General features: G+C 36.8%; 1 protein-coding gene across 1 annotated transcript in view; it reads left to right on the forward strand.

Moving 5' to 3' along the window:
- MCU (mitochondrial calcium uniporter) overlaps positions 1-26,005 on the forward strand; it is a 199,565-nt gene that overhangs the window by 157,503 nt on the left and 16,057 nt on the right. Inside the window, exons 3-4 of the mRNA XM_039235220.1 lie at positions 15,576-15,746; positions 16,907-17,011. Of these exons, the coding sequence (XP_039091151.1) occupies positions 15,576-15,746; positions 16,907-17,011 (276 nt within the window). The remainder of the gene's footprint in view (positions 1-15,575; positions 15,747-16,906; positions 17,012-26,005) is intronic.

Consider the following 26,005-nt stretch of genomic DNA (forward strand, 5'->3'; position numbering starts at 1 on the left):
AGTGGGATGGCAGGGTTATATGGTATATGCTTAACTTTTTAAGAAATTGCGAAACTGTTTTCCAGAGTGGCTGTTATCACTTTGCATTCCTCCCAGCAACGTATCAGTGTTCCAGTTTCCCCATCTCCTTCCCAACACTTGTTTGGATTAATCTTCTTGATTTTAGATATTTTAGTGGATAGGTAGTATTATTTCATTGTGGCTTTAATTGGCATTTCACTGATGACTAATGATGTTGAGCATCTTTTTATTTATTTTTATTTTAGAGAGAAATTGTGCGAGTGGGTAAGAGGGGCAGAGGGAAAGAGAGAATCTTAAGCAGGCTCCATGCGGGGAGCTCAATCCCATGTGGGGCTCAATCCCATGACCCCCTGCGATCATGACCTGAGCTGAACTCAAAAGTCAGATCATCAACCAACTGAGCCACCCTGGCATCCTGTTGAGCATCTTTTAATGTGTTTATTAACCATGAAAATATTTTCTTTAGTAAAGCATCCAAATTTTTGCCCAATTTAAAAATGTTGACCATCTTAGTAGTGATTGGTAAGGATTCCTTATATATTCTAGAGCTTTTTCTGTTGCTTTTCTTTTCTTTTCTTTTTAAATGTTTTTATTTATTTCTGAGAGAGAGAGAGAGAGAGAGAGACAGTGTGAGCAGGGGAGGGTCAGAGAGAGAAGGAGACATAGAATCTGAAGCAGGCTCCAGGCTCTGAGCTCGCTGTCAGCACAGAGCCCGACGCAAGGCTCAAACCCACGAACCGTGAGATCATGACCTGAGCCGAAAGTCGGTCACTTAACTGACTAAGCCACCCAGGCGCCCCTCCTGTTGCTTTTCAAATAGTTTGGGGGAAAAGAAAGATTTGTTTGAGTCATCTTACTAATGGCCATTTTTATACATATTTGGAAATTCTGTCTTTTTTTCATCACCGTATTGAGGGCATAAACTACCTCAGCACTGTGTTTCATTCCAACTGTTTGAAAACTTGACAACAAAAAAGAAATGAAGGTAATGAAACCACTTAATTGCCAAAGATGCTAGAAGACAAAGCTTTGGTGTTTTAATGTGGGCAGAGTTCTCACCAACCTAAAGATGAAGTTGGGAAAGCTGAACAGCCTATAGTTTTCCATTTTAAAAAGTATATCTTACAGTTTGGACTTTCTGCTGTAAGTAGAAGTTTCAGTTAGGAACTACCAAAATGAGATTGAACTTGTTCTATCACAAAACCCTTTTTTGAAAGGTTCTTCTGTAAAACTGACTTTCACAATGCTGAGAAAAGCTGCCACATGAAATTGGAAAGACCTTTAAACTTTATATGCTGACAGTTTTGAACTGGCTTAGCATGGAGTAGAAGCAAATTTATGTCAAATTTCAGATGATGTCATCCAATCTAATATTGCTGTCATTTATTCCAATACTTTGAAGTAAGTTTTAAAGGAAGTGGAAACTATCCCATTTCCTTCCAGAATGCAACTTGATGAAACTACTGATTTGCTCTAAACACTTGGTTCCTAGTTTTTGTCTGTTAATAAGCTTGTTGACACAGTCAAAAAAAAATCTCAAATATGTGAGATTCTCTTACAGAAATTAGAAAATCTGTTAACGTTAATGGCTGTAACCATCTTTGGAAAATTGTTAAATTTCTTTGCCAAAGTAACTACCAGAAAAAAAATTTTTTTGACGCTAAGGAAGATCTTGGTACTCTCTGCACAGATGGTACGTCTTCTTAGCTTAGTAACATGCATATTTATATTGCCTCAGAGAAGAAAGGAGCCCCACCCATTGTAATAATGCATTGGATGTGGTTTTTTTTTTTTTCACTTGCACATACTGGCATTGAAGGCTTTTCCCAGAGTCCTAAAAGAAGCCTTGCCTGCTACCACAGAAGTAATCACTATCATAAGATGATTTTATCAAAATAGAAAATTTTCCTTTGCTTGATTAAACTTGTGACAGGAGTTTTGCTTTTTATTTATTTTTATTTATTTGTTTTTTGACTTTTTAAAAATGTTAATCCAACTTAGTTAACATATAGTATAATAATGATTTGAGGAATAGAATTTAGTGATTCATCACTTACCTATAACACCCAGTTTTCATGCCAACAAGCATTCTCCTTAATGCCCCTTGGCCATTCAGCCCATCCCCCCACCCAACACCCCTCCAGCAACCCTCAGTTTTTTCTCTGTATTTAAGAGTATCTTATGGCTTGTCTCCCTCTCTGTTTTAATATTATTTTTGCTTCCCTTCCCTTACGTTCATCTGTTTTATATCTTATATTCCACATGAGTGAAATCATATGATATTTGTTTTTCTTTGACTTATTTCAATTAGCATAATACACTCTAGTTCCATCCACATCCTTGCAATAGGCAAGATTTCATTCTTTTTGATCAGCAAGTAATACTCCATTGTGTATATATACCACATCTTTATCCATTCATCAGATGATGGACACTTGGGCCCTTTCCATACTTTGGCTATTGCCAGTATTGCTGCTGTAAACATTGGGGTGCATGTGCCCCTTCAAAGCAGCACTCCTGTAATCCTTTAGATAAATACCTACTAGTGCAATTGCTGGGTCGTAGGGTAGTTCTATTTGTAATTTTTTGTGGAAACTCCATACTGTTTTCCAGAGTCCCTGCACCAGTCTGCATTCCCACCAGCAGTGTAAAAGATTCTTCTTTCTCTGCATCCTTGCCAACATCTGTGGTTGCCTGAGTTATTAATTTTAGCCATTCTGACAGGTGTGAGGTGGTTTTGTGTTTGCTTGATGATGAGTGATTTGGGGCATATTTTCATGTGTCTGTTAGCCATCTGGATGTCTTCTTTGGAAGTGTCTATTCAGTTTTTTGCCCATTTCTTCACTGGATTATTTGTTGTTCTTGGTGTTGAGTTTGATAAGTTCTTTATAGATTTTGGATATTAACTCTTTATCCAATATGTCATTTGCAAATATCCCATTCCATTCCGTTGGTTACCTTTTAGTTTTGCTCATTGTTTCCTTTGCTGTGCAAGAGCTTTTTATTTTGATGAGGTCCCAATAGTTCATCTTTGCCTCCAGAGACATGTCAAGTAAGAAGTTGCTGCAGCCAAGCTCAAAGAGGTTGTTGCCTGTTTTCTCCTCTAGGATTTTGATAGTTTCCTGTCTTAAGTTTGGGTCTTTGATCCATTTTGAATTAATTTTTGTGTTTGGTGTAAAAAAATGGTCCAGGTTCATTCTTCTGCACTGTCCAGTTTTCCCAACACCATTTGCTGAAGAGACTTTTTTCCATTGAATATTCTTTCCTGCTTTATCAAAGATTAGTTGGCCATATGTTTATGGGTCCATTTCTGGGTTCTCTGTTCTGTTCCATTTATCTATATGCCTGTTTTTGTGCCATTACCATTCTGTTTTGATGATTACAGCTTTGTAATAGAGCTTGAAGTCTGGAATTGTGATGCCTCCAGCTTTGGGTTTCTTCTTTTTTTTTTTTTTAATTTCTCTGGCTATTCAGTGTCTTTTCTGGTTCCATACAAATTTTAGGATTGTTTGTTCTATCTCTGTGAAGAATGCTGGTGTTATTTTGATAGGGATTGCAGGAGTTTTGCTTTATAAGAGAGAGGAAGTTTAGTTCAAGGAAGAGTTTTCTTATGCCTTGATTTATTTGGAGATATTTGGGACTTTATGAATGAGCATCATCTTCCAATTCAAGACCTTTTAGTCATTATTATGAATTTGGTAGAAAAATTCTGAATTCTTTTAACTAAGCTGTAGCTCTGAAGTTGGTAATTAGAAATAGACAACCCTGTGAATTTCCCAACTGTGGGAGGTGAGGAGTGTCTCTGTAGACTACTCATGAATGGAAAGCTTTGTCAGTTTCTCTACAAGAACTGAAAAAACTCAGAGCTCTTGAAGATTACTTCCATTCAGAAACCTTAAAATTGAATTTGGATTTATAATCTTTTCACTTTTGATACTGTATCAAAACACTGATATGAATTCAATTCTAAGAGTCTTAGAAAATTCTTAAGTTTCTTGCACACACCTACCCTACCATCATCATCTGGCAAAGGGAGCTGTGATTATATTTGTTACCACATCTTTCTCAGAGTCTCAGAGTATTCACCACTTCTTTTCATGAAGACAGAAAGGCACAACATTTTAGATATCAAAGACAATATTCTAGTTAACCATGTTCTAAAACCAGGCCATTATGTGACCTTTATTCAAACCAAACAATAGGAGCCTTGTAATTGAAATGTTTTTAATATAGTATTAAAGTTTGTATTTTTTAACTTGTACAGTTTTATCTCTTTAAAAAACAGGAAATGGCCATTAATTTTGGGCTAAATATGAGGGAAATCAGTGTTTTGTCAACATTTATCTTAAATAGATGTCCATGTAGGAGTCTGCTTGGGCTACCATAAAATACCACAGGCTGGATGGCTTAAAAAACAAAAATTTACTTTTTTCACAGTTCTGGATGCTGGAAGTCTGAGGCCAGGGTATCATAATTGTCTTGTTCTGGTAAGAACTCTATTAGCTTGCAGATAGCCGCCTTCTCTCTGTGTCTTCACATGGTGGGGACTAGGGGAGAGCTCTTACCTTCTTATAAATCCACAGTGCTATTAGATTAGGACCCCACCTTTATGACCTCATTTAACTTTATTTATTTTAATGTTTTATTCATTTTTTGAGAAAGAGAGAGAGACAGCGTGAGCAAGAGAGGGTCAGAGAGAGAGAGGGAGATACAGAATCCAAAGACAGGCTCCATGCTCTGAGCTGTCAGCAGAGAGCCCGACGAGGGGCTCGAACCCACGAACCATGAGGTCATGACCTGAGCTGAAGTCGGGCACTTAACTGACTCAGCCACCCAGGTGCCTCTCATTTAACTTCAATTACCTCCTAAAGACCCTCTCCAGATAGGGAATTAGAGCTTTAGCCTATGAATTTTGGCAGGGAGACACAGTTCAGGCCATAGCAGGCAATATGAAGGAGGTCAGTTTCTGATGCAATAAAATAAATTATATCTAAAATGTTTTATGTATAAATTGTTTGAAGTTTTTCAGGAAATGGGGCTCAGGGAGGAATCCATACCTTTATCAGTGTCTCAAAGAGGTCAATTATCCAGAAATACTAAGGAATTAAGGAACATGGAATTGGTTTATATAGCAATTACTAGTTTCCTGCCTCTTGTCCTTAGTGGAACAGGTCAGTTTTGTTTTCTTGAGATTGAAAGGCATGATTGGAAATTTTCCATTCATGTGTTACATGCTTTTAGACTTCGGGTTTAAGACTTTTGTTTTTAGGAAAATCAAGAGAAACTGTTAAAGCAGGCAGTTTTTTTCATATATTCTCATTGACTCTTCTCCACAGACCTGTGAGAGATTAAAATCCCTACACTGTATGTGAGGAAACTGAGGTAACAGTTATATTCAGTAATGTACCCATGGATTTGAGGTGTCTCCGTGGTAGAACTTGAAGACTGTCAAATCTGAGATTCCAAAACCATGCTTTTTCTACTGCACTCCACTGTCTATACGTTAGGATTGTATTCTACTTCTCATCCCGAAATTAAATGGACCAAGTGTCAAGGTTTAATAAAGTTACTTTCATAGAAGCACCACCAAAAACATTAGTTTTAAAAAGAAAAAATGTTATAGTACTATATTAGGACAGGATTTCGTTTTTACAAAAGCAAAAGAAAATTTTTAATTCTCAGTAGAGTGAGTACATGAATGGGAAGAAAGGGAGGGGATGGCCTTTACTTAGCACAAACGTTTTTGACATTTCTGAGAAATATTTTCATGAACTCATTTTAAAGGAACCTGAATTAACAAGAGGTACCTAGGTGGTATAGCTATTTAGCATCAGATCGATCACACAATGTATCAAAAGATGATTTATAACTTTGTATCTTTCCAACTTTTACTATTTAAGCCCGTAATAACTTCAGAAAAATAATTGTACATAGTTTACAGAAATTCACTTGTACAAATATTGATTCACCTGAGGTACAAAATGAAATATGTAGTTGATGTGATTAAAATGAATTTATACTACTGGTTAGAAACAAACAACTGGATTTATCAAGCTACAGAAGTTGTGATTATATAATTGTGCTTTCTTATATTGCTGTGGAAAATGATCTCCTACATAAATATTTACAAGCTTTCAACATGAGTATTCTCAAATGCTATTATTATGTGACAGATTTAGTATATTTAATATATTATGAATAATGTAAGGAAATTTTCAATGATCTATATTTCATAGTTAAATGGATTCTTCTGAGGTTATTGTGAAGCAAGCACATTTTGTTTATACTTGTTAATTGATATCAAAGATATTTTTGCCATAATGTATCAAGAAAGGCCTTAGTATCACCAAAATAATATTTAGTTTACTCAATTAAATGGTAATCCTAGGTTTTTGTCTAACATATAATTTTAATGAAAAAGCTTGTGGGCTTTTGGAGTTGTATTTATGAACATAGAAGTATTAAAAATAAATTGTTTGAAGCTATTTAGGCATGAAACTAGTAAAAATCTGTAAAGCATATATTAGGAAGAATAAACTTTATTGAAGGACATAAAAGAAGATAAAAATAGTTATAACTTGTTAATGAATGTGAGGACAACACTCTAAAAATTGTCAGCTTCCCCCACATGAATTTATAAACTCCCATGCAATGCTCATCTAAACTAAACCTCAACAGAAACTGCTGAACTTATTCAAAAATTCATATGAAAGATTACAACTACACAAATACCTAAGATAAATTTGGAGTAGAAAAGGAGAGAAGGTTTGTCCAAACTATGTATTAAGATTTATTTTTAAAACGATAATAATCAAAACAGTGAAATATTGGTTCAGGAAAGATTGTAGGGTCAGATTAGAGAAACCTTGCATATACAGAAATTTGACATGTGATAGAATTAGCATTGTAAATCAGGAGAAAGGGGAGACTATTCAATAAATGCTGCTGTTACAGTTGACTTCTAACCTCACAAAAGTATATCCCAGATGGCATAAGAAGTAAAATGTGAAACACAGCTCTAAAAGGAAAAGAAAAGTTGGCTAAATTTATATTGGAAACTAAAAACAAGGAGTACTGCTAACTTTCTTAGCCTTCTTTTTATTTACAATTAAGAAGAAAAAAATCTGGTTTTTCCAGGGATTAATAAATTGTGTTATATTCATATAGTGAAATTCCATATAGGACTTTAAATTAATGATCCAGAAATCTGATTCAATTTGGATAAATGTCAAAGCATTATTGAGCATAAAAGGCAAGTTGTAGAAGGTTAATATGGTGCAATCATTTGTGCAATGTCTAAATACATGCAAAAACCATGCCATGTTTAGTTATTCAACACCACATAGCAAATTATGGCAATACTTAGTGGCTTAACAGTAATAATCCTTTATTATCTCATGTTTTATAGATTTGAAACTCAGGAGCAGTTTAGCTGGGCAATTCAGAATCTCCTGGAGTTGCAATCCCATGCTCGTTAGCACTGCAGTCATCTGAAGGTTTGACTGGGGCTGGAGGATTCAATTCTAAGATAGCTCACAGTATGAGCTGAGAAGTTGTTACTGGCTCTTGGTAGGAGACTCCACTTCTTCTCAGTGTTGACTTCTGCATAGGGCTGCAGAATTGTCCTTGTGGCTACTGGGTTCCCTCAGAGCAAGTGATCCCAAAGAGCAAGACAGAAGCCACACAGTCTTTTATGGTGTAGTCTGGGAAGTTACACACCATCACATCTACTGTATTCTACTGATTTACAGACCAGCCCTGATTTGATATGGGATGGGACCATACAAGGATGTGAATACCTTGAGGCAAGGATCATAGAAAGCCACCTCAAAAGCTGGCTTCCACGATACTATATATTGTATACTAAGCTGTTCTCTGTCTGTGTGTGTGTGTCTGCCTGCATGCATAATGTATATCATGGATGAGAATGCTAAACACCAAATACCAACTTCAGGATATAGTGGTTTTCTGTGGAAAAAGAAAGATTACTCTGCTAAAGTGTGGGTAATTTTTTTAAATAGGAGCAAGGCTGGAATGACATAGGGAATTTAGTTACAATATAGCTGATAGAAGAAAGGTGGTGGTGGCCTGGACTAAGAAGATGGTGGCAATGCAGAGAATTGGAAGGATTAGAGATATTTAGAAAATAGAATGAAAGGACATGGTGACTGATTAAATATGAGGGTGTCATGTTCTGATTCTAAGTAGTCAGGGATATCAGACAATTTTCTGGATTGTGCAATAGTTAAATAATGGTGCTATTATTGGCTGAGATGAGAAATGTCGGAGGTGGGTGGTTCAGGGAAGATTAATTCAATTTTAGGCTATTTTTAGTTTGAAGTATGCATATGGGAAATCCACCTGTCCAGCAGACAGGTTTGGGACATCCTCAGCATTGAGATGGTAGCTAGCAGTTAGAAAAGACAGGAGATGCCTAGAGAGTGTGTGGATTGAGAAGCACAGAGGCCTAGGACAAAGCACTTAGAAACTTTCAAGGGATGAATACAGGAATAAGAGACTATGAAGGAAAATGAGAAAGTATAGACAGAAAGGTGCAACCAGGAGAGTATGGAATCACAGAAACCAAAAGGAAAGCTTTTTATAAAGTGAAGGAGTGGAGTAGGTTTGATGAAGTTTTGGGGTGACAGTAGGGTTCATGGGGTCTGGAGCCGACAGCCAAGAAAGAATTCTTGAGGATGTCTTTAGTGCAAAAAAGTGCTTTTTTTAAGCCATGGGACAGGATCTTGGGGCAGAAAGAGCTGTCCTGGGGTTGTGATGGGTAACTAGTTATATACTATGAAGTTGGAGGAGGTAAAGTCAAAAGGAAGGCCTCCAGAGGGACTTTAATATGCTAAAGAGGATTCCTAAGATATCTGAGGCCTTGCTATTGTCAAACTAAGGTTGTTTTTCCTCTAGTATGGTATTAACATTTGGACCATAGGGGGGTTCTGTAGAAATATTGTACTCTGTATTTACGTCAAGTATTTGTCAATGGGCTTCAAGTCATAAAGAAATTTAATTTTGCCTGCCATTTCCTTCTTGCCTTTGTTCCCCAGGTCACTATGGAGGGGTGATGTTGGGGCTCCAGAAAACTGAGTCTACAGGTTTCTGGAGAATAGGCTGTTGATTAGATTGTCTCTTTTTTTTTTTAGGATATTTGTAAACTGATGGGAGACCTATGTCCTGTATGACTGTAACGAAGTTTCTTTTCCTTTGTTCTTGGGCAGTCAGAAGTGCCTGAGGAATATCACACATATCTTATGGGGGCAAGTAGGGAGGAAAGCTAGTTTGTTTTACCCTCAGCCTGCCTTATGCTCCCTCATTATTAGTCTGTATGATTTCTCTGTCTCTTCCAGCACTAAAAGTCTGTGCTTATAGTTCACATTCTTGATGCATAATAATACAGGAAAGAGGAAGAAAAAAATATACAAGATCATAAGTCATTGGAATCATCCATCATACATAAAGTTCAGCTCTAAGTAGCTTTGCAGAAAGCATCCTATATGTGGTTCCGTCTTATACCAGTTCCCTTTGATAAGTCCTTAAGAGATACACAATCATGTTCACTTTGAGACGATCTATCATGGATGAGATTTTACCCATTATTTTGGACACCAAATAAATTTCCTACTGTGAACTTAACTTTCCTACTTACCAATTGGCTTAAAAAAACAAGCACTTATACTTTGCAACTTTTTCTGTATCTGATGCCTCAAAGACCTCTATTTGTTTTTAAACATATTCCTTCTTCAACCCCAAATGTCTATTGTCCTTCTTAGTCTGGAAAATTCCTTGCCCTTTTGTTTTTATGCCTAAATCGGTTGTCATGTTCTGTTTCTCAATAATCATGTTGGTTGACCTATAACTCCTGGGTTTCTTTGAAGCACGTTGTGCTAGAAGTTCTTAGATTATTTCTTTTCTTATTGAAATGTAAATCAAAGCAAAAGATTAAAAATAAACCCAACCAAAGAACCACCTGATGCAATTCACACTTAAAAAGAATATTTATCTCTAGAGAATAATAGCTGATACCTGTCATTAGCTTGTAAACACCCATTGTGACTGCTACAGCCAGCAGCCATTTCACATATTGTTGAACTTGAGCAACTTTGGTAATTGTTCTTTGGTTGCAAACCAAGAAATCTGACATTTACATTACAATCTAGTGTGTGGGAAAGAAGGAGACCTGGGGATTCATTTCAAAAGCAGTATTAAAATGAAGGTTTGTCAGTTCTAAAATGTGTTATTTCATGCAGTTTCTCAAAGCTTTCATATATCACTCTTTTGAAAGGCTTCATTCGTGATCTTTAGTGTAAGAAGTTAAAGTGGCTGAGAATGACCTTAATTTTCTCTGTTGACTTTATCTCCGTTATTTTAGAACTGTAACCCTAAGCACTTAATTGTAAAACTGATGCTTTAGTGAAATCTTCCATGCTTTTGTGTTGAAGATTCACATCTTTTACTTAAAGTTAACTCTGTCTCCTTCTTGACATCTGTGGCTGAATAGTTTCTTCACTATAGGAAAAAGATGATGGAGGGGAGGAAAACAGATAAACAAGTTAGTTACCAAGTTTTATGATGCCATCATCTTTATTGCCTATAGAAGAGGGAATATTCATGTTAATGGCTCTGACTTTTGGGAAAGACTGGATTGCTAAGGATTATTTTAGAAATGAGAAAGAAAATTTTCAAATACCTTTAGACATTAAAAATTTGAGATAGTACATAATATGTATTAAGTTCATAGTGCTATTTTGGGCCTCTTCTACCTTAGGGTATATAGACTACACTTTTGGAAGAATTAAATAAGAAGAGATTTTGGTCTTTTAAGTTACTATGGAAAAATTCAAATCACATATCCATAAAGGATTAACTACTATGGGAATTGCTGTCCTGCTGCCAACAACTAGAACAACAGACAAAATGTATAAAATAATTGTTTTTAGACATTGAACAATAAGGATAAGAGTGATCTCTGAGAGAAGAAAAACAAATTGGATTGACCCTATATTGCCTCAGCTCACATCCTGAGGCTTTCTAAATTCTGAACCACAAGACCAGGCTAGAGTAACTTCCAATAACAATTACCAGAAAATGTAAAATGAATACTTCTTAGTATTCTGGCTCATACAGGACCAGAAATCATTTGACTTCCCTCCAGCCAAAGAAGAGACATCACTAAACATATGAACATTCAGTGTAGACTCCCAGAAGAACCATTGTTGTGCCCGAATCGCGAGTTCCCAGAGACCTCCAAGGAGTGACACCGATACAAGTACATAAGGGTCTTTATTACAAGCTCAAGCAGGGGCTCACCCATCTACTGGTGCAGTGGCAGCAAGGTGAAGCCCCAAACAATGGTGAGCAGGGTTTTTATGGGGTAAGGGACGGGGATGTTACAGTGCACACGTATAGTATACATGCAAGCCAAAAGACCTAAGTTCTTTAGAGTGCTAAAAGGAAGAAGAAATATGGCTACCTAGAATTTTTTAAACATCAAAGTGTTCTTCAAAAATGAAGGTTAGGGGAGGGGCGTCTGGGTGGCTCAGTCAGTTAAAGTCTGTCTTAGGCTCAGGTCACGATCTCACAGTTCGTGGGTTCGAGCCCTTCATCAGGCTCTGTGCTGACAGGTCAGAGCCTGGAACCTGTCTTCAGATTCTGTATCTCCCTTTCTCTGACCTTCTCCTGTTCACGCTGTCTCTCTCTCTTTCTCTCTGAAAAAGAAAAAAGAAAACATTAAGAAAAAATAAAGATTGGGGGACCTACATGTCTCAGTTGGTTGAGTGTCTGACCTTAGCTCAGGTCATGATCTCATGGTTCGTGGATTCAAGCCCCATGTTGGGCTCTGTGCAGACAGCTCATAGCCTGGAGCCTGCTTCAAATTCTGTGTCTCTCTCTCTCTCTCTGCCACTCCCCTGCTTGTTCTCTCTCTCAAATAAAAGAATAATTTTTTTAATGAAGTAAAATACACTTTTTTAGACTTCTCAAAGTTGGGAGAATATACTGTCAACACATCTGTCCGACAAGAAATGTTTAAGGAGGCTTTTCAGGCAAAAAGAAAATGATGCTAAATAGAAATTTAGGTTTATACAAAATGAATGAGAAACACCAGAGGGTAACTATATGTGTGAATATAAAAGGTATTTCCTCATTTTAAGATTTCTTTAGGGGAAAAAATAGATACAAACAGAGAGGGAGGGAGGCAAACCACAAGAGACTATTAACTATAGAGAACAAACTAAGGGTGGGTGGGGAGTGGGGGGAGAGGGAAAATGGGAGATGGGCATTGAGGAGGGCACTTGTTGGGATGAGCACTGGGTGTTGTATGTAAGCCAATTTGACAATAAATTATATTCCTAAAAAATACTTATTTAAAGTATAATTAGTTGTCAAGGTAAAAATAATATATGGTTTATAGCATGTAGTAATAAAATGTATGAGGACAGTAGTACAAAGCAAGGGGAATGGAAGTGTATTGGTCTGAGATACTCTACATTATACTTAAAGTGATATATTATGTAAATGTCATCTGCATTAGGTTAAAGATGTATACTGTAAACCCATGAGCAAGGTTCAGGAAACTCAATAGTCCAAATCCAAGCTACTGCATATTTTTATAAATAAAGTTTATTGGAACACAGCTATACCCATTTGTTTACATACTGCCAGTGGCTGCTTCTGCCCCACAGTGCTGTCTGTAGTTGCAACAGAGATCTTTATTGTCCACAAAGTCTAAAATATTTAATATCTAGCCCTTTACAGAAAAAGTTTGTCAACACCTACTGTAGGGAAACCCCTAAAACCATAAAAAGGCATAGTTAATGAGCCAATAGTAGAGATTAAATATAATCATAAAAATAATTAATATAGGGCACCTCGGTGGCTCAGTCTATTAAGCATCTGACGTTGGCTCAGGTCATGATCTCATGGTTCATGAGTTTGAGCCCCGCGTCAGACTCTCTGCTGTCAGCACAAAGCCTGCTTCAGATCCTCTGTCCCCCTCTCCCTACACCTACTCACTCACACGCTCTCCTTCTCTTTTTCTCTCTCTCTCAAAAATAAATACACATTAAAAAATTAGTTAATCTAGGGGCACCTGTGTGGCTTTGTCAGTTGAGCATCCAACTCAATTTTGGCTCAAGTCATGATCCCAGGGACCTAGGATTGAGCCCTGAGGCCATTTCCATGGTGAGCATGGAGCTTGCTTGGGATTCGCTCTCTCCCTGCCATACCGTCCTCACCCCCGTGCCTCTCCCCTACTAGTGCTCTCTCTCTCTAAAATAAAAAATATATGTAAAGATTTTTTTAAAGGGTGCCTTATTAAGAAAATAGTTAATCTAAAAGAGGGCAAGAATAAAGAAAAAGAGGAAAGAACAGTTTGGGCCAATAAAATAAGTAGCAAGACTTATACACAAATAGATTTACTTACAACTATATTTATAATTTATTAAATGTAAATAATATACACACTTTAATTAAAAGGCTGAAATTGTCAGATTAGATAAAGTAGCAAGACTGTTGTCTTTAGAAAATCCTCTTTAAATATAAAGACACGGAGGGACACCTGGGTGGCTCAATCAGTATGTATCAAGCAGTGTCCTAAGTGTTTTAAATGGTTTATTTTATTTGTTCCTCCCAACAATTCCATCAGTTAGGGATTAAATCAGTGTTATAGATCAAGAAAGTAAGGCTCAGAGAAGTTTTGTAATATGCCCAAAGTTATAAAGTCAGGATTCTATCCCAAATTTGCTTCCGAAGCCTGTTTTTCTTCACAGGCTAGTGCTAACTCATCTTTAAATGCTTGGTTGCTTATGTAAAAAATTCTGTTTCCAAATGTATTTATTTATAAATTTCATTTGAAAAGTATTTCAAAAGAATTAGTCTGACATTTGTTTTAGTGACTAGGGCTCCATAAATCAAGACTATTGACGAAAAAGATAAGAAAATTGGATCCATTTAATAGCCTATGATAATGTTTCCCTTAAGAACATTTTAGAAAATCCCAAGTAGTTGAGTTGTGGCTTCTAGCTAACCTCAGGTCACATGTTTAAGAGAACATAAAAAGAATTTTTGATTATATCATAATATGTTCATATTATATAAGAGAATACTTATCAAGCACCTTAGGTAGAATAATTATACCATAAATTTGAAGTGACTTTCCTTGAGTAAGAGTCTCACTTAGTGTATTTTCACATATTATTCTCCAGGGATTCTTTTTTTTTTTTTTTTTTTTTACAAATAGTTTATTGTCAAATTAGTTTCCTCATAACACTCAGTGCTCATCCCCACAAGTGTCCTCCTCCATGCCCCTCCCCATCCCCCCCACATCCATCAGTCCTCAGTTTTTGTCAGCATTCAAGAGTCTCTCATGGTTTGCCTCTCGCCCTTTCCCCCACCATTTCCGCCCTTCTTCTCCCCCTTGTTCCTCCGTCAAGTTCCTCCTAATCCTCCTATACGTGCAAACATATGATATTTCCTTCCTTCCCCTGTCCTTCACTCAAGGTCAGGTTAGAACCATGATCTCTTGGCTCCCTTGAATCCCACCCCAATTTCCCTCCTAGCTTGCTTCTCATGGGACCTGGACTAACACCCATACCTACTGGATGAAACCTGCCCACCTTTTCACCAAGCAGCTATTGCTTAAGTTGGATAATGAGCTGATAGCACAACAGTCTTATCTTATAAGGCTGACAAGCCTCAAATCTCCCAGAAATTAATCAAATTTTCAGGCCTTTTGAAGAGACCTTTCTAGTTTTTGCTGTTCCTGCAGATAATTATCTTAAATTTTTGTTCATTTCTTTGTTCAGTTCAGTGTGATATTGTGAGGCAGAAGTAGGTAACAGCATTTGGGGAGGAAAAAAGAAGTAATAGCATGTTGGAATGGAATATACCTCTTTTAAGTCTTTAACATTAGTTCTAGAAATAAGTTAAACCTTGTTCAGTTTTAACAGTCTCTCTTCCTATCTTACAATAGCTATTTTTCACACATNATGAACATTGGGGTACATGTGCTCCTATGCCTCAGCATTTCTGTATCCCTTGGGTAAATTCCTAGCAGTGCTATTGCTGGGTCATAGGGGAGTTCTAGTGTTAGTTTCCTGAGGAAACTCCACACTGTTTTCCAGAGAGGTATTCTCCAGGGATTCTTGAAAGCTGTGGCTCCTCAGAGCCACCTCCTAAAGGTAATGGAGACTGGCCCAGCAATCTCTGGCTACTTAGTAAAATCTTCCTGTGTAGAACTAGGGTTTATATACACCAGTACCAAAATCTTTACCTCAAATTCCTGGGAAAGCCTCTCCCTGACTTCTTAGAAATACTCCTTTGCATGTTTTCTTTTCTCTGAAAAGTGAATTGTGTGATCCATATGATTGATCTTCTATAAGCCAGTTCCCAGAATAACCTCCAACTAAAGCTAAAGGGCATATTCTTAAACCTTTGAAAACATTTTAAACCATGTTAATAATAATAGACCCTGTGTAAGAATAGTAATAATGTAGCTTTAACTCCTAATGAAATCTAATTATTTTATGATTATGATCTTTTTCATTCAGATGTGACAGTGGTGTATCAAAATGGGCTACCTGTGATATCTGTGAGGCTACCATCCCGGCGTGAACGCTGCCAATTCACACTCAAACCTATTTCAGACTCTGTCGGTGTGTTTTTACGACAACTACAAGAAGAGGATCGGGGAATTGACAGAGTTGCAATCTATTCACCAGGTATAGTCATATTCATTATTAATTCTCACCCACCCCTCATTTCACCTCAGAACACTGCTACACACATGTGCACGTGTGCACTCATGCACACACACACCACTGCAAAAGAATCCCATACTCTTAACTTTAGGACACATTTTTTGGCTTAGCAAATGTCAGGAAATACTGTGATTTCTCTCCCAGTTCTCAGAATATAAGTGTTCAGTTTTAGGAACTGAATATACACAAAAAGTCTCATTCAGAAGCACCTCACATACAATGCCACGGGCAAGGAGGAGCAGTCAGTCACATTTTATGTTATTGAAACCTTTTATCATTACCTTAGGCATAAAATCAATTTTTCTAGTGGGTGGGCCCTCCTCTCTGGAGATATGAAATCATAGGACTTCTTTTTACATCTTATTCTGTCTTTCACATAGTTTATAAAATAAAGACATATCCAGCTGGGAAAGAATATAAAAATAAGGCACTAAAAAATCCCCATTTGGCATGACATCTGTCCTATTTATTGATTTAAGCGCCTTATATTTTTTCCCATTTGAAAAATTTTAAACCTACAAAAAGCATAAAAGACTATATTGGAACTACCCATTTGTCCTTGGATATACCAGTTGTTAACAACTTGCCACATTTCTATGCTTTAAGTAGTTTAAATATACTTAATTTTCGTCTTACCTAGTAATATAATTAGTAGACCAGTATGGTGTACTTCGCCCTGAAATCTGTCCCTACGAAATTATTGGTGACCAATCAGTAATTATACTGAGAAGTATCATACACTAGAAAGCATTGTTTTTTTTACTCCACCAACTTCCATCATGGATAGATATATGACATCCATGCAGCCCTCCCATGACCCAAGATTTCCAACTGACACACATAGGTCTTTGTAATTATTTTACTTGTTGATAAAGTTGTGGCAGAAAAGTGTATTCTTAAATCTTCATAGACTTGAGATCATGAAGGCATGAAAGCAAAAAGCCTCAGATAATATAAGCTTTGTTTAGCATAGAATTTGGGGATGAGGCAAAAATGAACTAGAATTTAAAAGAGAAGTTATAATTTCTAAAATTAATTTTGAGGGTTGCTTTTTCCTGATCATTCTCAAATAATTATGGATAAATGACGAATTTAAATTTTCACATTTAAAATTTTCACAGATGGCGTTCGAGTTGCTGCCTCAACAGGAATAGACCTCCTACTTCTTGATGACTTTAAGCTGGTCATTAATGACTTAACGTATCATGTACGACCACCAAAGAGAGGTAAAAAGTAACCTTGACAAGGTCAGAGAAATGTAGAAGGGCTTTTTTTTTTTTTTTTTTTTAATATTTTTTTTTTTTTTTTTGAGAGCTAGGGAGAGAGAGACAGCGTGAGCAGGGGAGGGTCAGAGAGAGAGGGAGAAATAGGCTCCAGGCTCTGAGCTGGCAGTCAGCACAGAGCCCAACGCGGGGCTCGAACCCACGAACCGCGAGATAATGACCTAAGCGAAAGTCAGACGCTTAACCGACTAAGCCACCCAGGCGCCCCTAGAAGGGCTTTTAAAAGGAAAGAACTTTAGGGGCACGTGGGTGGCTCAGTTGGTTAGGCAGCCGACTTTGGCTCAGGTCATGATCTCGCAGTTCATGAGTTCGAGCCCCGCATCAGGCTCTGTGCTGACAGCTCAGAGCCTTGAGCTTGCTTCCAATCCTGTGTCTCCTTCTCTCTCTGCACCTCCTCTGCTCACACTCTGTCTGTCTCTCAAAAATAAATAAACATTAACAAATTAAAAAAAAAAAAAAAAGGAAAGAACTTTATTCTTGCCTGGATGACCTTGAGAAGCAGACAGTGTTCAGAGAACACTGGAAAGTCTTACAGCCAGGTAGACTCTGTTTCAAAGAGCTCATTAAATGCCTCATGCTTGAGTACCTGGCTAGTCCCCTGATGAAAACGTAGATTCTCCTTAGCCACCAGAATGTGTTTATTATAGGATATTGTCACTCTGTTTCACATAAATGCATGTTCTACGTAACTTAAGCTCCTTCCCTCCAAACAGGCTAAAAGCCATATTATTTTTAATAACATCACAGGGGGAATCTTTTTCGAAATAAATTATGGACTTCCCTGTACTCTTAAACATTATAACAGGAATGAATTAATCTTTTCTTTTCTTTCTTTTTTTTCTTTTTTTTAATGCCTCAGAGTCAGCAGTGTGAAAGTTAATTATTGCTTTTATATAAAAAGTGTGGTATTTGCCTCAGGTGCAGATTTTAAGAAGGTGTCCTCCCTCCAAAACCCTCAGTAACCAAGATAAATAATACTTTAATGAACTGTTTTAAAAAATCAAAGTTAATGCCAAACCCCATGATGAACAAAATATCAAAAATTTAAATAAAGCAATCAGTATTAGTGATTTTCCTTTCTACCCCAGACTCCCACTATGACTTCTGGACGATGCTGATGCTAAATAGCCCTCTAAAATAGCATTTCATATGTGTCTTTTTGGTCACTTTTCTTTCTCTGCCCTTAATCTTTATAATTACTGATGTTGTTAATGCCCCTTCCTTCACCACCATCCCCTCCACCAGCCTACTAGGGCATCCCTTCTTTTTAATTTTGCTTTTGAGAATTGTGTCTAATGTCAAAAATATTCTCAGGGAAAGCCTAAACATTGAATGCCTCCAAAATCTGGTCCACATCTACTTTAAAAGTTTTCCTCTCTCTCTTTTAACATGTTACCTACTTTTCTTCCACCTTCTAATCCTTTGCTCTTTCCTGAATGGTGCCGTTTTTTGCCATTTCAGTGTGTGCTGTCTCTAAGGTGCCTTTTTTCTTTCTTCCTAACCTCATTTCCCCGTGTCAAAATCACCAAGGTCAGCTCTTCCATGAAAGCTTTAATGATCCTTTTCTTTCTGTTCTTTATTTCTCTAACTCTCAGCCAACAGGAAGTGACTAATCTGTTCTCTGAACTCTTCTTATGACTCTTTATTAATGCTCAGACAGAAGGCACTGTGATTTTGTCTCCTCCATTGACTCAGGTGGCCATACTATGTTGAGTGAAATAAATGAGTTAAGTTGGTAGCATTTTGGTTGTTCAGAAGCCAGATTATTTTCTGTGTGCAAGCTAGCTGAAATGGAACTAGTTTAGAAAAAGTATAGTGAATACAGCAAGAGTGGGAAAAGTTTCCTTTAAATAGTAAGACATTACTAAACCAGACTTTATTACACTGGAATAATTGAACATATAGACTAGGGATTGTCAGCTATATATTAGCCAAGCTAATATGTTTTTCTTCTTTATTCCCTGATTTTTGGACTAGAATTTCTCCTTCAGAAGACAGAGGTACAGGCTTATTTTACTCACTTTTTTGTTGTTCTTTAAATTTGCTTTTTCTTTTCTAGCCTTATTAGCATAAGATCGACATATAGCTTTATAAGCTTAAGGGATCCAGTGTGATGATTTGATACACTTAAATGTTATAAAATGATTACTGCAATAGGATTAGTTAACACCTCCATCACCTCACATAATTTGTGTGTGTGTGTGCGCACATGTGACAACACTTAAGGTCTGCTTTCTCAGCAAATTTCTAGTATATAACATAGTATTGTTAACTAGAGTCACCATGGTGTGCAACAGATCCCCAGATTTTACTCATCTACCAATTGGAATTTTGGTACCTTTGACTGATGTAGAGTACTATATGATCCAGCAATCCCACTTTTGGGTATGTAACTAAAGGAAATAAAATCAGGATCTCACAGAGATATCTGCACTTGCATATTCACTGCAGCACTATTCATTTTAGTGAAGATGCAGAAATAACCTGATGGTCTGACTACAGATGAATGATTAAGAAGATGTGGTATATACATACAATGGAATATTATTCAGCTGTGAAAAAGAAGGAAACAATTTGGGTAGATCTTGAGAGCATTATAGTAAGGAGTATTTTGATGAGATATGAGAGCTCATTCTATTTAGATTTTCTATTTTATATTAGTAAAATTTTAAAAGTTGACTAATATATCCTTATGTAAAGTATAATAGGCAGGAAAGTAAGCTTCCATATATTATGTTGTCAAAAACTAGAGGCTTTTAATCAGTGACCAATTCTAACCATCTTATCTAATGCTGTTTTTAAAGTAGAAATGAGGGGTGCCTGAGTGGCTCATTCCGATAAGCATCTGTCTCTTGATCTCAGCTCAGGTCATGATCTCACATTGGGGATTGAGCCCCATTGAGCAGGCACTGACAGCACAGCGCCTGCTTGGGATTCTCTCTCTTCCTCTTTCTGCCCCTCCCCTGCTCACACTCGCTCTCTCTTTCCCTCTCTCAAAATAAATACACTTTAAAAAATAAAGCAGAAATGAATGTTTTAGTGTTTTATTAGATTGAGCTGTTCCCAAGTTGAATAAGGGAGAGTAAAGGTAGAAACTGAAAGGGGGAGAAATTATATTTAATTCTCTGGGAATCAATTCATCAGTCTACCCAGCTTCCTTAGATGTCAGTTCGAAAATGAAGTTTGCAAGAGTCAAAAGTCTATGATTCATGGAATAATTGTAGATTAAAGTGAAATTCAGTAAGCTCAATAGCAGCACTGGTGTAGAACTTTAAAAGATCTTTTCAATATTTAAAATATTTTTATGCATCAACACTCCCTAACCTCTGTTCTTAGCCAATGAAAGAGCTTGCCATTAGATACCATTTCACACAGGAGCTTGAATAATACTGTTTTAAGTCCATAAACTCTTTTTCCCAAACTTTTAAAACAGTAAAAATCAAAAACACAATAAGCAAGTGTTGGCAAAGTTGTGGAGAAAAAGGAGCCCTCTTGCACTGTTGGTGGGAATGCAAACTGGTGCAGCCACTGTGGAAAAGAGGATGCAGGTTCCTCAAAACGTTAAAAATAGAACTACTCTCTAGCTAGTAATTGAGCTACTGGGTATTTACCCAAAAAAATATGAAAGCACTAATTCAGAGGAATATATACACCTCTCTATACATAGCAGCATTATTTACAATAGCCAAACTATGGAAGTAGCCCAAGTGTCCATCAATAGATGAATGGATAAAAAAGATGTATATATGTATGTATGTATGTATATGTATATATATGTGTGTATATATATGTGTATGTGTGCATGTATATATATGTGTGCACACACACTAGAATATTATTCAGCCATAAAAAAGAAATGAAACCTTGCCATTTGCAATGATGCAGATGGAGCTAGAGAGTATTATGCTAAGTGAAATAAGTCAGTCAAAGACAGACACATACCATATGATATCACCCATATGTGGAACTTAAGAAATAAGACAAAAAAGAGAGACAAACCAGGAAAAAGACTCTTAACTATAGAGAGCAAACTGATGATTACCAGAGGGGAGAGGTGGAGAGATGGGTTAAATAGATGATGGGGATTAAGGAGGGCACTCACTTGTGATGAGCACCGAGTGATGTATGGAATTGTTGAATCACTATATTGTACATCTGAAACTAATATAATACTATATTTTAAATATATTGGAGTTATAAGTTTTAAAAAGATCTTAAGAAAACATAGTAAAGAAACTCTTTTTTTTCTTTTGATGATATATAAAATAGGTTTTAATTTTGTTTCCATCATATTATCTTCCTCTCCCTGCTTGAGGAAGATATTGCTGGCATCCAAGTCACCACTCATTTTCAGCTGCATCAAGTAAAGAGCAATTTGAATTTCTGTATTTGAGAAGATTAGCTATCATCCACATGAGATATTCCTCTTCCCCACGTTGGAACCCTTTTTATTAAAAAGGCTAAACAGAAAAGAAATCGCAAGTACTAGGGCTTAGGTGTCAGACAATGAGGAGGAACACAAGGATTTTATATACACAGGGAGCAGATGGAACAGATCTAATAAAAGTTAAAAGAAGGAATGAAGAAAGACTTTTCCAGGATACTTTTTTAACTGTTGAAACTATTTTTTTCTACTCACCCCCTAACTTTTACATTTCTCTCCTATTTTTCTATTCCCTGTTGATGGAAAGCACTTTAGAACTAAAAATGCTGTATGAATGTTGTGTACCAGTAAACCTGAACTTCACACACTTCCATCAGGCACTGAGGATAGAGGGCGTATTGATAGAGGATCTCATAAAGGCCCATTTAACATGAATGTGGGTTGACAGTCTGTAAGTATTATGGATACTTAAATATGGAGTCTAACCCCAAATGCGCAAGGGAAGAGGCAGAAAAAAACCGAAACTGAACCAAGGGGGCAGGTCACAGCAGTAAGGCTCACTGCAAGCCCTGATACATTCTCTGGGTTAGCGTGGCTGTGTATGGCTGTATTGCCGTCTGTCGGCTGCAGGATGAGAAGAGGAACTGTTTTAGCAATTAAATGATTTTAAAACCTAATCTAAATCTGGAATGGAGGGAGAAGTATGGAAAGGGACCACAAAAGGTCTTTTATCTCAGTCCATATTGAAGTAGTGATTAACTGCCTTCCACTTAATATTGGGAAGGAAGAGAATATAATTTGTATTTCACTGGTTGTTGAAAGTTGTTGTGCTAAGGAGAATTATTTTGATTAGCACCACTAAGCCCTTTTCCCCATTTGTCCTTCCAGAGGATATTGGAAACCTTGCTTCTCTCTTAATGATGTAAATAATTTGAGAGAAATGGTTGAGTAGGCCAACCAAATACAAACAATAAGAAATACCTGATCAGAGACTAAAATAGCCAAAGTCCTTCTCAAACCATTCTAGTAACTAAAAAGACTTTTAACCCCAATAATTAGCACATCTCCTTGCCTTTCTGTACCTTCATTTCCTGGCACTGATGACATATGCAGAAACATAATAAATACCTCATTGCATTTTTAGTGAAGCATACACACATCATCCAAAAGTTGTATTGTTAAGCCATTAGCAGATTTATCTGCTCTCTTCTTATAATTTCATCTCCAAATATATGGGTAAGTTTTTCAGGGTCAAAGGTTTGGGACTGATGTTTTTCTCGACCATGATAATACTTTGGAACTATATTCTTCCTGACAAGAAAATCTAACAAAATAAAGCCAAATCTCTTGAGTTTACTGGGGCTTTAGTCATGCCTGTTCAGAGTCGGTACACACACACACACACACACACACACACACACACACACCAGAATATTACTCAGCCATAAAAAATGAAGTCTTGCCATTTGCAACCACATGTATGGAGCTAGAGAGTATTATGTTAAGTGAAATAAGTCAGAGAAAAACAAATACTATATGATATCACTCATATGGAATTTAAGAAACAAAATGAATGATCAAAGGAGGAAAAACAGCGAGAGAAGAGAGGGAGGCAAACCAAGAAACAGACTGATAGTTAGAAAACAAACTGATGAAGAAAAAAAAAGAAAGAAAGAAAACAAACTGATGGTTACTAGAAGTGGGGGGGAGGGCTAGAGAGATGGGCTAAACAGGTGAAGGAGATTAAGGAATGCACTTGTTTTGATGAGCCCTGAGCAATGTATGGAATTGTTGAATCACTATATTGTACACTTGAAACCAGTATATACTGTATGTTAACTAACTGGGATTTAAATAAAAACTTCAGTGAAAAAAAGGATGCGTGAAAATTGGAGCTTGGAAGGTCAGAAAAAAATCACTAATTTTATTTTATTTTTTTTTTCTGTTGCTAAATAACTTTTATTTATTTTTTTTAATTTTTAAAAAAATTTTAATGTTTATTTTTTTATTTATTTATTTTTTTTACAAATAGTTTGTTGTCAAATTAGTTTCCACAAAAAATCACTAATTTTAAAGTGATGGCATGGGGAGATTAATCAAAGCTTGCGAAGGAACCTGGAAATTCGGATACATCTAACTATTAGGATAGGGCTGTGAAGGAAGACTGATAGAGAAATCCCTAAGACAGTGCTGCTAGATAGATACATTATCTATGATAATGTATCTGTTCCATTTTTGCACTGTCCAATATGGTAGACATTAGTCAATGTGGTTATTGAACCCTTGAAATATGGCTAGTGTGACTGGTGAACTGAATTTTAAATTTTATGTTAATATAAACTTAAATAGCTACATGTGACTCATGGTTACTGTTTTGGACAGCAGAGCTCTAGAAGGCTGCATCTGGTTGTGGGCCTGGGTGTGCCATTCATCAACAGAGGTAGCAGTTGAGAAAAAAGAGCCAGATGCAGAGCACGGGAAAACAAGCACAAGCTGGCATCTCTAGGCACCTGCATCTCTCACTACTACCCACGACAGCCTTCAGATCATAATGGCTTCTGCATCGCTTCTGCCTTCCAAAATCTCACTTGAATTTCTCATTTGGTTAACACTATCTTTGAACCATGCAGGGATGGGTATTTTGGAAAACATAATTCCAGTTTGGCTAGATTGACAAGGTATAAAACCACCAAACTGCTTTTCTCATCTAATGATGTATTCTGAAAATCTTATCATACCAGTACATAAAGAATTCCTCATTCTTTTTCACATTGTATTGCACATGTACTGCATTGTATGAATGTATATCACCATTTACTTAACTGCTTATTTTAGAATTTTTTGATGGACTTTTATTTAGCTTTCATCTTTTGCTGTAGTGTATATATTGTAGCATTGAATAATCTTGAATATGTGTCACTTAGGAAGTCTCTGAGTGTATATGTAAGAAAAATACCTGGAAGTGGAAGACTGTGTCAAAGAATATGTGGATCAAAAACTTAGATTTTGAAGAAGAAAAAGAATATTAAAAATAATGAAAGACAATCAAAAGAGAAATATTTTTTATAACCTTAAAGTGAAAAAGAGCTTTCTAACTATAACATAAAACCCTGAAACCATAAAAGAAAAGACTGATACCAAAAATAAGTTTTCTACACAGCAAAGCCCATAATACAAAGATTAATTTTTAAACTAACAGGTTTCAATGAATAATATTCTAATAGAGACTTTTTTGTAAAACAGTTTCCAAGCCTGATTTCCAATTTTATGGATTTTCAGGATAATCATAACTTGAAATGATTATCTCTACATGTTTGATCATTAACATATCCATGCTCCATTAGGAAAAGGAAGAGAAGAAATTGTTTAGTTTTGCTTACTTCTTTTCCTTTTTTCTTCCTCCCCTCACTTCTTCTCTTCCTCCCTCCCCCTCCCTCCCTTCCTTGGACGTCTGAGCAAATACAGTACTGTCATAGACTCTGGGTCTGGAGTTCTCTCTTATCCAGCAAGAGAGTGGACACAGGATTAAGATGCGAGAGAGGCTAATGTCCAGGAGGAGACGAGTCCCGAGGAAGAGTCCTTGCTCCCTTTTTACTAGGATCAGAAGGCTTACACACGTGATGGACATGCAGAAAGCGACAATGAAACTGTGAACCTTAGCTTGTGTGTGAGAGAAAGGGGGTTTTGAGATATGTAGTATAAGGGGTTTGGGTCAATACAAAACAAAATCCTGGTACAGGCAAGTGGTTGTTTACAGCAGACACTGGGCAAGTCTGTTTATCTTAGCTTACCTAGGGGATAAGACAGACCGAGCATGCTACCTCAGGGTCAACAAGGTACCTTTGTTTTGCTAAGTAGCTCTGCTTCAGGCAACTTGACCCTGCTGTGGTCTATAGCCTATTTACCTGTTTACCTGTTCTGGTCCTTCCCTCCTGTGAAAGCAGCTTTCTGCTGTTGTACAAAGTTGGGGGTGGAGGGTGCTCCCTCAGCCCTGATTATGTATCCTTGATTACCTAATCTTGGATGCTTTCATCTTGTGGCTTCCTGTTCCTCTGTGCTTTTGTTCTATACTGGGGGTGCCTCCACCTTCTTTACCTAATCTGAGATGCTTTCATCCTAAACCTTGTTAACCCATTGGTGTAAATTCAGGGAATTCCTAAACTTATTCCCCACACAGTACTTAAAGTGTTGAAAATTAAAATGGAAAAAGAGCATAAAATAAGAAAGCCAATGGACTCCCAGTCAGATCTTTGTCTACTCCCTACTGGTTCTGCAATTTCATGAATATTATTAGACCTCATTAAGGAGAACAACCACCTCAGATTTGTTTTTTTCCTCTGTAGTGACTAGATCAGTAACTAATACAAATACATTTGTTAAACTTACTTCTCGGATTCAAGTTCCTCATTTATAAATTTTGGGCACCAAGTTTACTCCTGTTACTGTGAGGATAACATGAGATATAATATATGTGAAAAGATTTCATTAATCATAGATAATTGATCACTACTTAAGGAATTGTCTTTTGAAAGGGGAACACGCTTTCAGGAGAA

Source organism: Hyaena hyaena, unplaced genomic scaffold, assembly GCF_003009895.1.
Source record: "Hyaena hyaena isolate Hyena2069 unplaced genomic scaffold, ASM300989v1 scaffold_97, whole genome shotgun sequence".
NCBI classification, from domain to species: domain Eukaryota; kingdom Metazoa; phylum Chordata; class Mammalia; order Carnivora; family Hyaenidae; genus Hyaena; species Hyaena hyaena.